At 45.3% G+C, this 13,902-nt stretch overlaps 1 protein-coding gene across 2 annotated transcripts; it reads left to right on the top strand.

Annotated features, from left to right (window-relative positions):
• The first annotated feature begins 1,866 nt into the window (after positions 1-1,866).
• RAD21L1 (RAD21 cohesin complex component like 1) lies at positions 1,867-13,339 on the top strand. 2 transcript variants are annotated; one of them, XM_072350004.1, is made up of 13 exons: positions 1,867-2,120; positions 3,585-3,714; positions 4,992-5,091; positions 6,230-6,336; positions 6,720-6,905; positions 7,246-7,350; positions 7,978-8,091; positions 9,340-9,569; positions 10,446-10,548; positions 10,771-10,910; positions 11,218-11,307; positions 11,471-11,548; positions 12,599-13,339. In XM_072350004.1, exons 1-13 carry the CDS (start codon positions 1,977-1,979, stop codon positions 12,785-12,787), a joined length of 1,716 nt encoding a protein of 571 aa, XP_072206105.1. In that variant the 5' UTR covers positions 1,867-1,976; the 3' UTR covers positions 12,788-13,339. The 2 variants fall into 2 exon arrangements, with proteins under 2 accessions (XP_072206105.1, XP_072206104.1); XM_072350003.1 differs by lacking the exons at positions 1,867-2,120; positions 3,585-3,714; positions 4,992-5,091 and having other exon boundaries at positions 5,123-6,336; positions 11,221-11,307.
• The last annotated feature ends 563 nt before the right edge of the window (positions 13,340-13,902 follow it).

Consider the following 13,902-nt stretch of genomic DNA (forward strand, 5'->3'; position numbering starts at 1 on the left):
CCGCATCAACAAGGACTTTTCAGCCAAAATTCAGCCAAAACCAAAGAGGTTCTAAGAGGGTGCAGAGACAAAGGGGTGCACGTGGATTTCCGTGCAGCTGAAGGCTGTGCACATGCAGGTGCTGGTGAGGGCCGCTTGGCTCTGGCCCTGCTGCTCAGTGGGGCAGCGACGTGTGACAGCTTCATCCTTCTCTCAACACCTTCTGCATTAAACAAAAGGCGATGTTCAAATTAACCTCTGGATCCTTGTATTTTTAGCTTTTTTCCTTCCGTTTTTAGCTTTAGTTTTCCTCCACGTGCCCTGGGAATGCTTTCTGCCTGGATTCATTCCTTTCATTTTGGCCGATGCTGACTTGCTCCTCCCAAAGTGGGTCTAGGGGTCCCCCACCTCTTTTGCTGCCCTATGGATGCACAGCACCCTGTTTTGTTTGCAGGGAGGGATGTGCGTGCTGTGTGGCTGTGACCTCCCTCCCAGCTCCTCTCTTGCACTGTGTCGAAAGGCAGAGTCATCCCAGCACAGCATCCCTGGGGATGCATCCAGAACCGGGCTGAGAAAAGAAAGGTATTAAAAATAAATGTAAGTGCATCCTGACACGTTAACCACATTTAGAGAGGGCTTCAGTGCCAACCCAACCCGGCGCATGGAGACAAGTAGGTCACAGGACACAGATTGTCCCGAATCAGCAGGAAAGGATGGATGTGGAGCAGGCAGGGAGGAGGGAGAGGGGATGGGAGGAGAGCTCTGCTGCCTCTGCCACTCCTATGTCCTTGGGAGGAGCAGAAATAGGGATGGGACACCCGGATCCCATACTGCTGAGGCACTGTGTGGTCTGTGTTAGATGGGGCAGCAGCCATGGGGCTGGTGGGCCTGCAGCCATCTGGAGGACATCACGGATAGATGAGGGGAAGGGGACCTTGGAAAGGGGTCCTGCACCTTGCTGCATTGGCTGTGCTGCTACACTGCATTTGTAGGATGGGTGTTGTTGGGATTGGGATGTGCAGCCCCAAATCCCACACCGTGTTGTTGGGATTGGGATGTGCAGCCCCCAAACCTGCAGCCCCAGATCCTGCCCAAGGTTGGCAGCTGCCTTAAATCTACAGCTCCATATTCTGTCCCGGGCTGGTGGGGCTGCAGCATCCCCCGGGGAAAGGAGAGGAGGGATGGAGACGGCACAGACCGGCTCAGGAGCACAACGAGGGGAGAGACAGCCAAGGTCAGAGACGGCTCTGCCAAAATGCAGCACGAAATCTGCGGGAGAGCTGGAAATAAATGGAAAGAAGAGGGAAGGGAGGGAGGGAGCGAGGCAGGGATGGGACGGGGCTGAGGGGACAGGAGGATGGAGGAGGGACGAGGGGACCCCGCCGGGTGATGGGGGGGATGCGACGGGAGGGCTGTGGCGGCGGGGCCGGGGCTGATGTGAGGGCGGGAGAGCGGGACGGGCCGCCACCACAGCGCCACACGGAGCCGCGCCATCAGCCCCGCCGCTCAGCGCCTCTCCTCAGGGCCATCCCGGGTACCGCAGCCCCTCACTGCCTCCTTACGATCCCCCTCAGCGTCATGTAAAGACCCCATCCCCTCATGGCAGGGCTGGGCAATGCTGTCCCCTCAGGGCCCCGTGATGACCCCATCCTGTCAGGGCTGACAAGGTCCCCCATCCCCTCAGGGCCCCATGAAGCCCCCCATCCCCTCCTAGAATCATAGAATCATGCCCCCACCTCCCATGGCACTCACACTATCCCACCCCATGCACCTCCCCGGCCCCCCCTTTGCAATCCCCAATCCCCCACCTCTGTTCCCCATCCCCATGTCGTCTCTCCATGTGCCCGCAGGTGCCGTCAGCTCCAACCCACAGCTCCAGCTCCCTCTGAACCCCCAGCAGACATTCTCCTCGGGACCTTCAAGCCCTCAAACAGCCCAAAGGAGGAGGGCAAAGCTCAGGCAGAGGCACTGCAGGAGACCCAGCAGACCCACACACCATGTCCTACATGCATTTGCTGGTGAACAAGCGTGGGCCTCTGGCCAAGATCTGGCTCGCTGCTCACTGGGAGAAGAAGCTCACCAAGGCTCATATCTTCGAGTGCAACTTAGAGACTACCATTAAAAAGATCGTCTCACCAAAGGTATGTTACGAAGAGGGAGAGCATCTCCTGGTGAGCCCTGAGGTGTGAGTGATGTAGTAAGAAGCATCCGTGGCTGCTTCAAAACTAGTGTGAGGCAAATCCCTACTCTAATTTTATTCAGTTCTGACTCAGATAAAGTCTCGGTCCCATTAAATGGTAATAATGGAAATATCTTGCTTGTTATTTTACTCTCGGAGGTCTGTGGAATGTACTCGTTTACAGAATAAGAACGTTTTTACTGTAGCATTCAAACTGGGGCCATGAAGATGATCAGAGGGATGGAGCACCTCTGCTATGAGGGAGCTGGGGGTTATCAGCCAGGAGAAGAGAAGGCTCTGAGGAGACTTCATTGCAGCCTTCCAGTGAGCTGCTGGCACAGCTGCCTATAGAAGCTATGGGAGCCCCATCCCTCCAGGCATCCAACCTGGTATTCAAGGCCAGGTTGGATGGGGCCATGGGCCCTGTTCTGATAGTTGGCAACCCTGCCCATGACAGAGGGTTGGAACTAGTTGATCTTTAAGGTCCTCTCCAACCTAAGCCATTCTATGATTTTGTGAGATGTATTTTTCCATTGATGGAGCTCCAGAGAGTGCCCTACAGGCCTGGGGACTGCTGCGTTGGTCTGAGCTGCACCACGACATGCCATGGACACATCAGTGCTGTGCCACTGGGCTCTCCTCAGAGATCTTAAGCTGCAGATACACAACATAACCTGGGAACTGCCAATATCTGAGGAAACTGTCCCAAAAAACAAGTGAAGTCAGTCGCTACACCAAAATCAAGGGAGTAAGAAAGCTCCTATAAGGTTGTACGCAGACATTTGAGGACCATTTTTTGCTGATGTTGTAGTAAGTAGCTTTTGACATATAATAACTATCCTTGTGCTTTCAGTGGACTCCTTCCAGACTCCCCGTTATAAGCGGATAAGTATATAAATAAGCATAATTAGAGACTCTTATGAGAGATTCTGCATGAATCCTTTGTGTATCACAGAGAAGTTGTGACTCAAACAAGCACAGATGCAGGCAGTATCCATGACTCAGTCCTTGGCCTCTCAGTTGCAATTGCAGTTGCCTCCAAGGGAACAGTGAGAACACTCTGCACTGTCGCTAATCGATGGTGAAAGAGATCCAAGGCTTTCTGCTGGTGCAAGCAGGAATTTTTCCCCATGAAAATACCTGTTTGATAGTGTAAATCTCATCGTCTATCTTCCGTGGGTTGTGATTAATTGAACATAATTGGTTTGGGACTTGGGCTTCAGCACAGCAATGCTTTGGGCCAGAAGCAATTAGAAACACGTAGCTCTGAATATTGCTTTGTCTCTGATCCTCTGTAGCAGGACAAAGCTCTCTCTCGGTTAGTACTGTGCAATACTTCCATCTTAAATGGTGTTGGTTGTTGTTTGTTTGTTTTTTTTGCCAAACCTATGAACTCCTGAACAACTTCTTTAAATCACCTTTAAAGTTTGCCATAGCTCTGCGCACCTCTGGGCACTTACTGCTGGGAGTGGTGCGGATCTACCACAGGAAAACAAAATACCTCCTGGCAGACTGCAGTGAAGCTCTGACAAAAATGAAGACAGCCTTTCGCCCAGGTATGTGCAGAATTCTGCATCTTCCCACCTGCGTTGCTTTCTGCTTTTGTTAACTCTGGTTGTTTCAGTTACGCACACGTCACTGTTCACAATGGACGTTGCATGTGTTGGTTCATACTGCTGATGGTTGGTCTGGCTTAATTTAATGCAATTTCAACTCTTTGACTCCTTTCAAAGAAGCAATATCTTAAATGGTCCTACAAGAAGCAGCTTGAATTCGGCTTCCATTGCTAGATAATAGATTGTCACCACTGATGACTCAAACAACATGTCTAAGAACATGTTAGTGCCAGATCTGACTGTGTTTTGAGCTCCAGCCACAAAGCTAGCAAGAAGGGAACTGAGATGATGGAATCCTTTCCAAAGAGTCTGTGTGCTTGTCATGTTAAGGTGACAAATGGGGAGGCACTGTTGTCTAAAAAAAGACTTAAAATACCAACATCCATTGCCAGACTTAATGTGCTTTGTGACCTAGATTGCTTGCAGAATATTAAATACCCTCTCTATGTGATTTTCAAGGATGCGATTACAATCAGTTAATATTTGTATATGTGGAAATCACTAGAAGAATCGCTTGCAATAAGTATGTAGTGCTGTTTATAGTGGGTGCTGTAGCAGCTTGTAAGGGACTGCATAGCACAAGAACAGAAGGCAGCAGTCACAGCTGCAGCAAGGGAAACTCCAACTAGCTGCAGGAGGGGAACAATTCACACTGGGAGTAGTAAAATGCTGAAACAGGCTGTCCAGGGATGCTGCAGAATCTCCATCATCAAAATAGTCAAAAGTGATCTAGCTTAAGAATTAATTCTGGTTTGAGCCAAAGGTTGGATTAGGTGACCTTCAGAAATCCCTTCTAACCTGAGTTGTTCCAGCATTCTCTGACTGCTAGGTATTTGCAGCCAGTCTTTATGATTATTTGATGCTGGAAAATAGTGTTACACAGACCCCAGATAGAAAATCAAAGCATAATCACCTACCTGAAGTTGTAGTGACTTTACATGGCTGTGCATACACACAATGTATTTACAGTTCTTTAAGAGCTGTACCAGTGTCCAACAGCAGCATCCTCTTCTCTGCCTGTAAAATACGGCTCCTAATGTATATGCAAATTAAGTATTTTAATTCCAATTTGGAGTCTTGTTGACGAATTGCCCAAGCTTTTTGTTCTCTATAATGACAATAGACCTTTCTGACAGGTTTATAGACTTATTATATCTACGTGGGAGATACTTTTGTGTTATTGCTAGTTATGTCATTTTGTTTTCTGTTTCTTTTAGGACTTGTTGACCTTCCAGAAGAGAGCTGTGAGGCTGCTTATCAGTCCATTACATTACCTGAAGAATTTCATGACTTTGAAACAACGCTACCTGATCTAAAGTAAATTCTTCCCTACCTTCTGTTCCTTATTTCACTGTTTTCAGAAGTAAGAGACATCCTTACATTTATCTGATCAAGACTTGCATGGAATTGTTTTGATTTGACAACTTGATCTCTCCTAAATTCGGAGCTGAACTATACAAGGCAGCAGTCACAACACTGCGTGCTGTTGTAGGGCTCCTCCAGGTCCATTTAATCAGCAAACTTTAACAATAAAATAATACCTCGAGCCCATACTTCCAGACTTTCTCATTTACAATTTTCTGAGTGAACCCTGCAAAGAAGTTCCTGTCCTTGAGAGGAGATGTGAAAGTTAGCCTTAACAATGTTGTAAAACCATGGAGCCTGTGGTTCGTAGCCTCACAATGTCGTACTGTTCTGCTGTGTAAATGCTTTTCATTTCTGGTCCCTTGTTCTTTGGGCCCTGGGTGTTTCATCAGCTCTAGGAAGCTTTGCTCCCAATGAAAAGCCAATATGTTTCTTTGGCTTTTGGGAATGAATCAGCACTAATGTAGAAAAAGTGATAAAAGCAGAAGGCTAAGATGTGCTTCCACGCCCCAAAAGAGCCCGGATAGTGGACTTTAACAGAGATTTTCTCTGCACCTCACCATAAATGCAGCTTGAGGGCATCTGTAAGCCTTTAGTGTTTTGTAAGTACAGCTGGGATGTAATACTGGTTATTACAGTTATTATGACTCCCAGACATCTCCCTGCCTACCATTTATGTTACAACCATTCCAGATTCAGTCTTCATCATACAACGTACATTGGAGACTGCATAGGGGGCCTGGCTAGCAAAGAAAGCAGCTGCCTACTTGCTTAGAGGTAGCCCTCATAACCAACAGGCAGCACCTGTTTTCCACATGCTCATCTTGAGCTTTTAGAGGAAATTCAAAGCAGTGTTTTTTATGAATCAAATCTTAAATAGCTTGAATGCTAATGGCTTTGGGAGACAGTTGTTCCATCTCCATGGAAATGAAGGTCAGGTGGGGGTACTTTCAATGCCATAGGAAACAGGAGTTATCTTGTGGGGTTTTTTTTCAGCAGAATGTCAGGTTTGCAGTCTGGTTAGCAACAAGTTTTCACAGCGAATGAGTTTCAGTTCATCCTGTGTTTTGTATAATGTTTCTTTCATCAGTGCCATTGATGTTGCTGAGCATTTTACCTTGAATCAGAGCAGAGCTGAAGACATCACACTTAAAGAGGATTATGAAAGCAATGTACTCCTCTGTGATAGGAACTTTGGTGAGAGAAGTTGAGAAATTAGAAATATTCCACAAGGAAATGTATGTTTTATGCAGACTGTTGTACAGTGAGTAATTTCCCTATGTGAAAAAAATATCACTAGAAGAGTATTTGTTCGTGTTTGTGCTGACTGACCCATCATATGGTCTCATGCTTAAATTTCCCTGTAAGTACCTTGACTAAGTAATAGAATGTGATGTTGGAAATGGAGAATCAAACCCCAATGTTCGGTGTTAGATGAAATTGACTTTTGTCCATTCCATTTGAGGCACGGGATGTCCTACGACCTTTTGAAAGTTATTTGAACAACTCAGGAGATGGAGAAATACACGTTTCCCATAAATCTGTGCAGAAGGAGCCTAAGACTTTCTGTGTTTGTCCAGATGAGGAATCAGATGCACTGAGAAAATGGAGCTACTTCGATGTGAGCGTTCTGATGAGCAGCTGCAACCCTGTGGCTGATCACAGCTCTGCAAGCATGAGTGGAGACAAGCCTGCTGCGCATGAGGGCTCGTACTGCTTGGAGCAGGACTGCTTCGGAGATGAGGAGGCTGGTGCAGACATGATTGGTAGAGAAACAGAATTGCTTTCTTTCAAAACGTTTTGATTATTGCAGGAAAACAAATGAAACCGCATGGAAGTCTTTGTTTGCAAACAGAAATTCTTTCATCTTCTGTTTTTATACTGCATTTTTTGCAACTTGTCACTGTATCTGTGATCATTTAGGTGTCACTAAGTAAAAATCAAGGCTTTTAATTTTCTTTTAGAGTTAAATACATTTGATTTATACTTATTTATAATTATTGAGTAATTTGATTTATATTTCTTCTGAGTTACATTAGGCTATGTCAGGCTACTGCATGACGACTAAGGTCTCAGAATGATTCAACTGTGTGTCTTCTATTTAAGAAATCCTACTGAGGGACGAACAAAATGGCCTAACTAATGGCATTCTTGATATGGAGGAAGAACTTTTCCCTTTGTCACAAGGCCTGCGAGAGAGCAGCACAGCAGGTGAGTTGGCAGCACCTCCTCCTCCTGCCTCATGTGAACTCTGCTACTGCATCAGTGCCTCAGTTACTCCCATTCAGCTTTGTGGGCAAGGATGAATGTCCCAAGCCTTTTTCCTTTGTTAGTTTCCTTTTCTTTCAGATATGTGTCATTCACCATTTTAATTGGACCTAGGAATTCCAGCTACGTAACTTGACAGTGCTTACAAACACTTCTGTGTGATACCCTGAGATCCACACTGTAGCTTAGGCAGTAATATCTCTTTTGCAGGGGAAAGGAAACAGAATGAAGTAACTTTGAATGTCACCTCCCAATATGTCTGACTTTGTATCTCAACCACAAATGGCTTCTAGTAATTCATACAGGTGTTCTTAGTCTTGTTTTGATTTGGTATCAGTCTGCTGATATTCAGTTTGTTTCACTACCTGCCCCAACAGGGTCTTGTGTCAGAAGAATGTAAGCAGCAACAATGCAGGTGTGCTGGTTAAGGTCGTTGTGAGATTACAGACCAAACCAGAGTTTGCAAATTCGAAGCTTTCTTTTGTCTGCTGTCTTGAATGTTGTGGGATGGAGAATTTATTCCATCCTGTCAACTTTTTGATCTGGATTATTTGCTGGGTTTTCTTATAGCCGAGTTCAACCATTCAGACTCTGCAGTGAAGACAGAAAGTCATCTGATGAATGGAACAATGCTTTTGCTTAAAGAAGAAGAAGAATTTGTGCTTGAGCCAGTTGATGCTACAGGTCAGAACTCCATCAGTTCCTTGCTGGCTGTTTGCGTTGCTGTGTTTGGTTTTCTCCTTGTTAGTGTAAATATTTGCAAAATATTATTTTCACATTTGTTTGTTCCTGCTGTCAGAGCTCTGTTCTATGACCATTCTCATATAAAACCAGCATCAGGTTGATCAGCATTATCTGATCTGCTCAGTTCTTTGCTTACAGCTCCTTCCCCACACCAAACCAAGTGCTGCTGCTCTGCAGTTCTGCTGGCAGTGCAGCCTGCTCAGCAGTGTTACCAAAAGTTCAGCTGAGCTTTTATTGCCAGTGATACCTCCGTGACTTCTTGTGTGTAAAACAACAACCTCATACTTTGAGGCTTTAGGACCTCTTGTCTTTATTAAGATTAAAAAGCAGAAATGCCTCTTTTCATCTGTGTGTAAATGTAAACCTTAGCTATTCTGATGGTGGCTATTAGCAAATGAATGAGTTGATATTGATGATATTTAGAATACTGGCATTTTCCAGACCGCCAAGGCAAGATTCAGGAAGCAATGGCTGTACAACCAATCAGCATCTCTATCTTGTGTTTACAATCCACATCTCAGTATAATTGCCAAAGTATTAAACTGACAAACACAGATATTAATTATGAGCTAATGAAACCTGTGGAGTACATCAGGAGTTCTTGGAACAATTAATTCCTCCTGGTAGATTAAAGATAGCTTACTCAGACCTGTTCATGTATCATGTGTTCTCATTAAGTCATTGTGTTCCTGATTCCTCAGTACAGTATTCATGCCTTCTGTAATTAAACACGTGTGGGTTTCCTGTATAAGAACACAGATAGTAAACTTTACAAACACTTTTGGGGGAATGGGCCATCCTCTTCAACTGTGTGAAGTCATGAGGTCTCCAGCTGTCCATTTACTCTCAGTGGTTCTCTTCACACTTAAGTTTTCAGTGGACAGGACCTTATTTGTGTATGTCTGTTCTGTAATGGCTATTGAAAAATGTGCCTTGATCGGACAGGAGGGTTGAACAACTCCTTGTCAGCTTTGAATACTGTAATTCCAAACAGCGAACATGTGGCTGAAGGGGACAATTAGCTGAGGGTCTTCAGCTGTCCCCACTTCTGCTAGTCAGAACTCCAGGTAGGTGTGTCTGTGACAGAGGCCAAGGATCACAGATTGTTAACGATGGGAGGGACCTCTTGTGACCATGTGTTCACTGAGGTCAATGCTGTTTTATTTTCTGAATACTTGATCTCTTTAGATTTCAACCAGAGGAAAAACAATAAAAGGAAGAGGAAGTTGCTTGTGGATGTAGAGAAGGAGCTCAGCTGCAATGCTATATACCAGCAGCTTAACAACAGCAGGGATACCCTTGTTACATTAGACCTTGCCCCTCCAACTAAGCAAACAATGATGTGGAAAGAATCAGGAGGAGCGGAAACACTCCTGTCCCAGCCTGCACAGCATTTGTTTCACGCTGAACTACAAATGGTAAAGATTTCTTCCTTGTTGGTTTGTGTGCTGCTGTGTAGGTGATGGGACTGTTACACATCTGGGGAACTGTCTGGGGTTTGCACACTTGGTTTTATGTGAACCCCAAGGCAACTGCAGGTGCATAGCATTGCAGGAAGTCTTGTGTCACAGCACTGTTCCATTGGATACCTGATGGTTATTTGCATACTCATCACTAATTGCTTCAGCAGAAGGGCCATCAGTACAGCTCCTGGTTTCAATCTCCAGTAAGTTAAAAATGATAAGGAGAGCTTGCCTTTCAGGTGCTCCAGAGGTTCTGCTTGCTATGTCCCAAGGGTGAGGAAGGCAGGTCAGAACACCCCTTCCATGCTCATAGACCTTGCTGCTCTTTTTGTGCAAGGGAAATATTTGCTTCATAGGAATATGATCTGTCAAATCCTTCCATGCCCCTGTGTACTATCTGACAAATCTTTCAAAGAAGTGGTGAGTTTAGGGGTGATGATAAAACAAAGAAAGATCAACTCGTATGCAAGGAGGTGGAGAAAGGTGCAGTGCCAACTCTGCACAGCAGCCTCATGTTAATTACACCGCATTCCCTCTGTTGGGTCTGCAGGCAAACAGCTCAGCAGGCTCCATGGAGCAGAATAGCTTCACCTCTTAGAGTCGAGACGCACAATTACAGCTTGTTCCATAGCTGTTCCTAAGACATTTCTTCATAGAGTTTGCTGCTAAAGGGCTACTCCTTTTTAAAAGATGCAGATTTGAAATGACCTGATGCAGAGCTCTGGGATGAGGTAGTTAACATGCAACTCATCTTCATAGCTTTGCTTTGATGCTTGTGAATAATCTGACACTATATTCTGACAGTCAACAAACAATAATAATTGCTTCCAGCTCTTTGCAAAATGCTTCAGGAGAGGTAGATTTGAAATGGGAAGAAATGTAACACAGATGGAGTCTGAAAGGGACAGAACAAGGAAGGAGCAAGATGCCGCAGGTAATGCTTTAATTCTGTTGTGGCAGAATTAGCTGTTAACAAATACCTTGTTTTATGTGTTGTTCCAGACATGCACAGTGTGCAGTAATCTACAAATCAAAGGTCAAAACATTTCAACCATCACCAAAGCCGGCTGTATTAATGATAAAAATGTTTGTTATTTTTTGAAGGACAGATGAGCACTCACTTCACCTTAAACCTTGTGTTTATTTGTTGATGCAGAGGTGCTGATAACAGATGAACTGAGTTACCTGCAGGAGCTGGACTGCTCAGAGCCTGAGAGAAAAACTGGCAATGATTTGTTCGCACTGACAGAATGGAATAACAGCAGTGAAACTGTGAATGGCTTTGGTGAAACCCTAGTGAGCAGTTTCCTTATGTTTTGCAGACCCAAATGTACTTCCTGGTTTCATTTTGTTGTTGGGGTTCCTTTTCAAACTGGTTAAGAAACTGTTAACATTATGTTTGAAAAGCCTTTCACTTCGGGAAAGTTTCTTTAGAAGCATTTTAGCGGACTCTCACAATGAGTGAGCCATTAATTAAAATGCTTATGAATTGGTATAGATTACTGGATAATCACTAAGCATGTCTGTCTGTAAGCAGAATTGTTATACAGCACAATAATGCATACATTGCAATAGCGATTGATCCACCTCCCTGTTCTGACAGCAGGATGAAGCTGCTTTCTCTGAGAGCTCCATGCTGCTGAATAATTCAATGGGCAGAGAAGCTCTGGTGCAGCAAGCTGAGACAACACACGTATGTATACTTAAAGCTGACGGTTCTCACACTGCAAAACAGAACTGCATTATATCATGGAAATATCTAAAAAACAACAGTTATAATTCCATGAATTTACAGTGGGTTTTGGTGTAGCACCAATTTCTGACACATTTGCCCTCCTGTTGTGTTTCCCATCAAGGAGCTGGAAATGGAAAACAAAGACAATGAAGAAATTAAGTGGAACAGAAGAACTCTTCAGTTATTAAAAACCTTACAGGTAAAGGTGCTGGATTTTGCAATTAGAAGCCCAAACCAGGTATTGATCTCCAGTGGACCTCCTGCTTCCACTGTGTAGCATCACTGTGTGTCATGTGCACAGTATAGCTGCATTTTGTTGGGTGGAGGTGGAGGAAACCAGGATTCTGAGTGCCTGACATCACGTCCGCTCTCCAACAGCTGCTGGAATTGCTAGCATGTTCAGCACTTCTGTTTGCAGTGCTTGCTGTAGCACTAACACCTTGTTCTCTTCAGCATCCCTACAAAGCCCATTTCCTACTGCCTGCAGGTCTGCAGGATCTTTGCTGTGCGGTGCAGGGTGCCTTCATTTGGCTGTTCATCTACTTGAGCTCTTCCTGAGATGAAGGCTATAGAAAAGAGTGGTGGCTGTGCAGAAATAACTTCAGGGCTGGTGAAGCTGTGTGATAACCACATGCCTTATCAGCAGGAACATGGCAGGCACCCTGGGAGGCAGCACAGGCTGTCCCAACACCCAACATCCCAACCCTCGCTGGGTCATCTCGTTGCTGAGCTTCTGCCAAAGCAAAGCACACCAAACCCTGTTCCCAAGCCTGGCTTTTCTCCATAGCTTGAGTTTGGCTCTGCAGCCTTCTTGGTTGTTTAATTCTATGCACATCTTTAAAAGGTTTTGTGCGATACCTGTAAATAACTACATATGTATATGTGCAGCCATTAAAAAAAACAAGCAGTAATGATGCTGAGTTAGCTGAAATTGCTGGTGTTCTGTATCCCAAGAACAGGGCATGCAATGATTTTTATTGGTTTGCATCACGAAAGCCATTACAGATAGGCTTCTTCGTATGCTTCAGTGCTCTTTCACTGAGTTCAGTGGAGTTAGTGTAGATGTTAGGAACATATGTAGGTGCTAGCAATATTACAGCAATCAAATGTTAAGAGTCACTGTGTGCCTGCTAAGATCCTATTCAAGGCCTTCGAGCAGGAAATAGTGGCTCCGAGCAGCACTATTCAGTTCGGACTTGATCAGCTCTGGTTTTCCATGACCCAACTGCTTCTCTTTTCCCTCCTGCAGCACCTGAACAAATCCGGAGTGAATTCCTTCAGCTTACAGGAGCTCTGTCAGAAGAATAACAGGAAAGAAGTCGCAGTGAAGTTTTACATCTTCCTTGTTCTGCAGAAGCAGATGGCTGTCGAGTTGGTTCAGCACGCTCCGTTTGCAGACATCACAGCCACAGCCGGCCGAATGTTCAGTGCTCACTGAAATCATGCAGCAGTCAGATAAGCTCATGGAAACACCGTTCTGTTGTTTCGGTTTTGTTTTGCACCAGAAAATATTCTTCTTTTCCTGCAAAAAGAAAGGAACTCTCATCAAACCACGGTGAACTGAGCGGAGTTCTTTCATTCCTGTGCCCTTCTCAGAACCACACGGTAACGAATCGGTGCCGCTGTGTGGCTGCAGTGTTGGTTAGCAAGGTGTTCACTGTGTGTTCAGTTTCATGATATATATGTTTATAAGACAAGCTGTTACTCGCTCTGTTGATAGTAGCTTGCTAAAATACATGCTGCCCCTCAGACGTTTACAGCGTGAGGAGTTGATGAGAGATCTTTAAAGCCTTTCTTAGAGTTCAGCATTTATCTAATTTATTTAATGCCTGTACCGGCGTCCTGTAATGCTGGTAATTTTCACGTGATGCAGCACTGAGTGGTTGTGTGCATTTGGTGCTCCGAAACACCCCAGTGCTCTGGGTATGCTGACACCTCTTGATATGGAATCAATAAAAGTCCAACCAAGATGTTTCCTGTGCTCCCTGGATCAAAACTGGTGCCACCTCGCTTTCGTTTGGGCTCACCTTGGTGTTTGCTGTGATCTTCATGTGTCACAGGGTGGATGATGTTTCATCCTGACTCTCCAGACCTTGGTGTTGGTTACACCCCCGTGTGCCCAGCCTTGCTAATGGCGGTGCTCAACTCCACGAGGAGTCAGGAGGGAAACAGCACAGAGAACAGGCCAGGGAGAGGAGGAGAAACCATTCCTTTCCCATCAAGGCACCTGAAATGAACGTACATTGCAGCAGAGCTGCTGCCTGCATCGCGTTGGCCATTGCCATACCAGGGAGAGGAGCTCTGGTAGCAGCCAATGTGAGAACTCATTAATCTGCTATTTCAGAGAGTGAGGCTTTGCACCGGATTCACCAGGAGCTGCAGAAACAAAAGGAGGCTGGAGTAGAGCAGAAGGCGAGCAGGAATAAACCAGAGGCAGGTTGGCAGGATCTACACGCACTGAAAGCAGCCTGTGTGGCAGAATAAATGAGGTGCAAACCTCGCTGCAAATAGCAGAGGAAGAAAGACGAGCATATTTACAAAACAGGTTTGTCA

Source organism: Excalfactoria chinensis, chromosome 15 (assembly GCF_039878825.1).
Source record: "Excalfactoria chinensis isolate bCotChi1 chromosome 15, bCotChi1.hap2, whole genome shotgun sequence".
Taxonomy (NCBI): Eukaryota; Metazoa; Chordata; class Aves; order Galliformes; family Phasianidae; genus Excalfactoria; species Excalfactoria chinensis.

Excerpts from the sequence above, each read along its gene's own strand:
- RAD21L1 (XM_072350004.1), top strand. The coding sequence starts at position 1,977 with ATGTCCTACATGCATTTGCTGGTGAACAAGCGTGGGCCTCTGGCCAAG. Across the intron at positions 5,092-6,229 it reads ACAACGCTACCTGATCTAAA|TGCCATTGATGTTGCTGAGC; the intron begins GTAAATTCTTCC and ends TTCTTTCATCAG. Across the intron at positions 11,308-11,470 it reads AGCAAGCTGAGACAACACAC|GAGCTGGAAATGGAAAACAA; the intron begins GTATGTATACTT and ends TTTCCCATCAAG.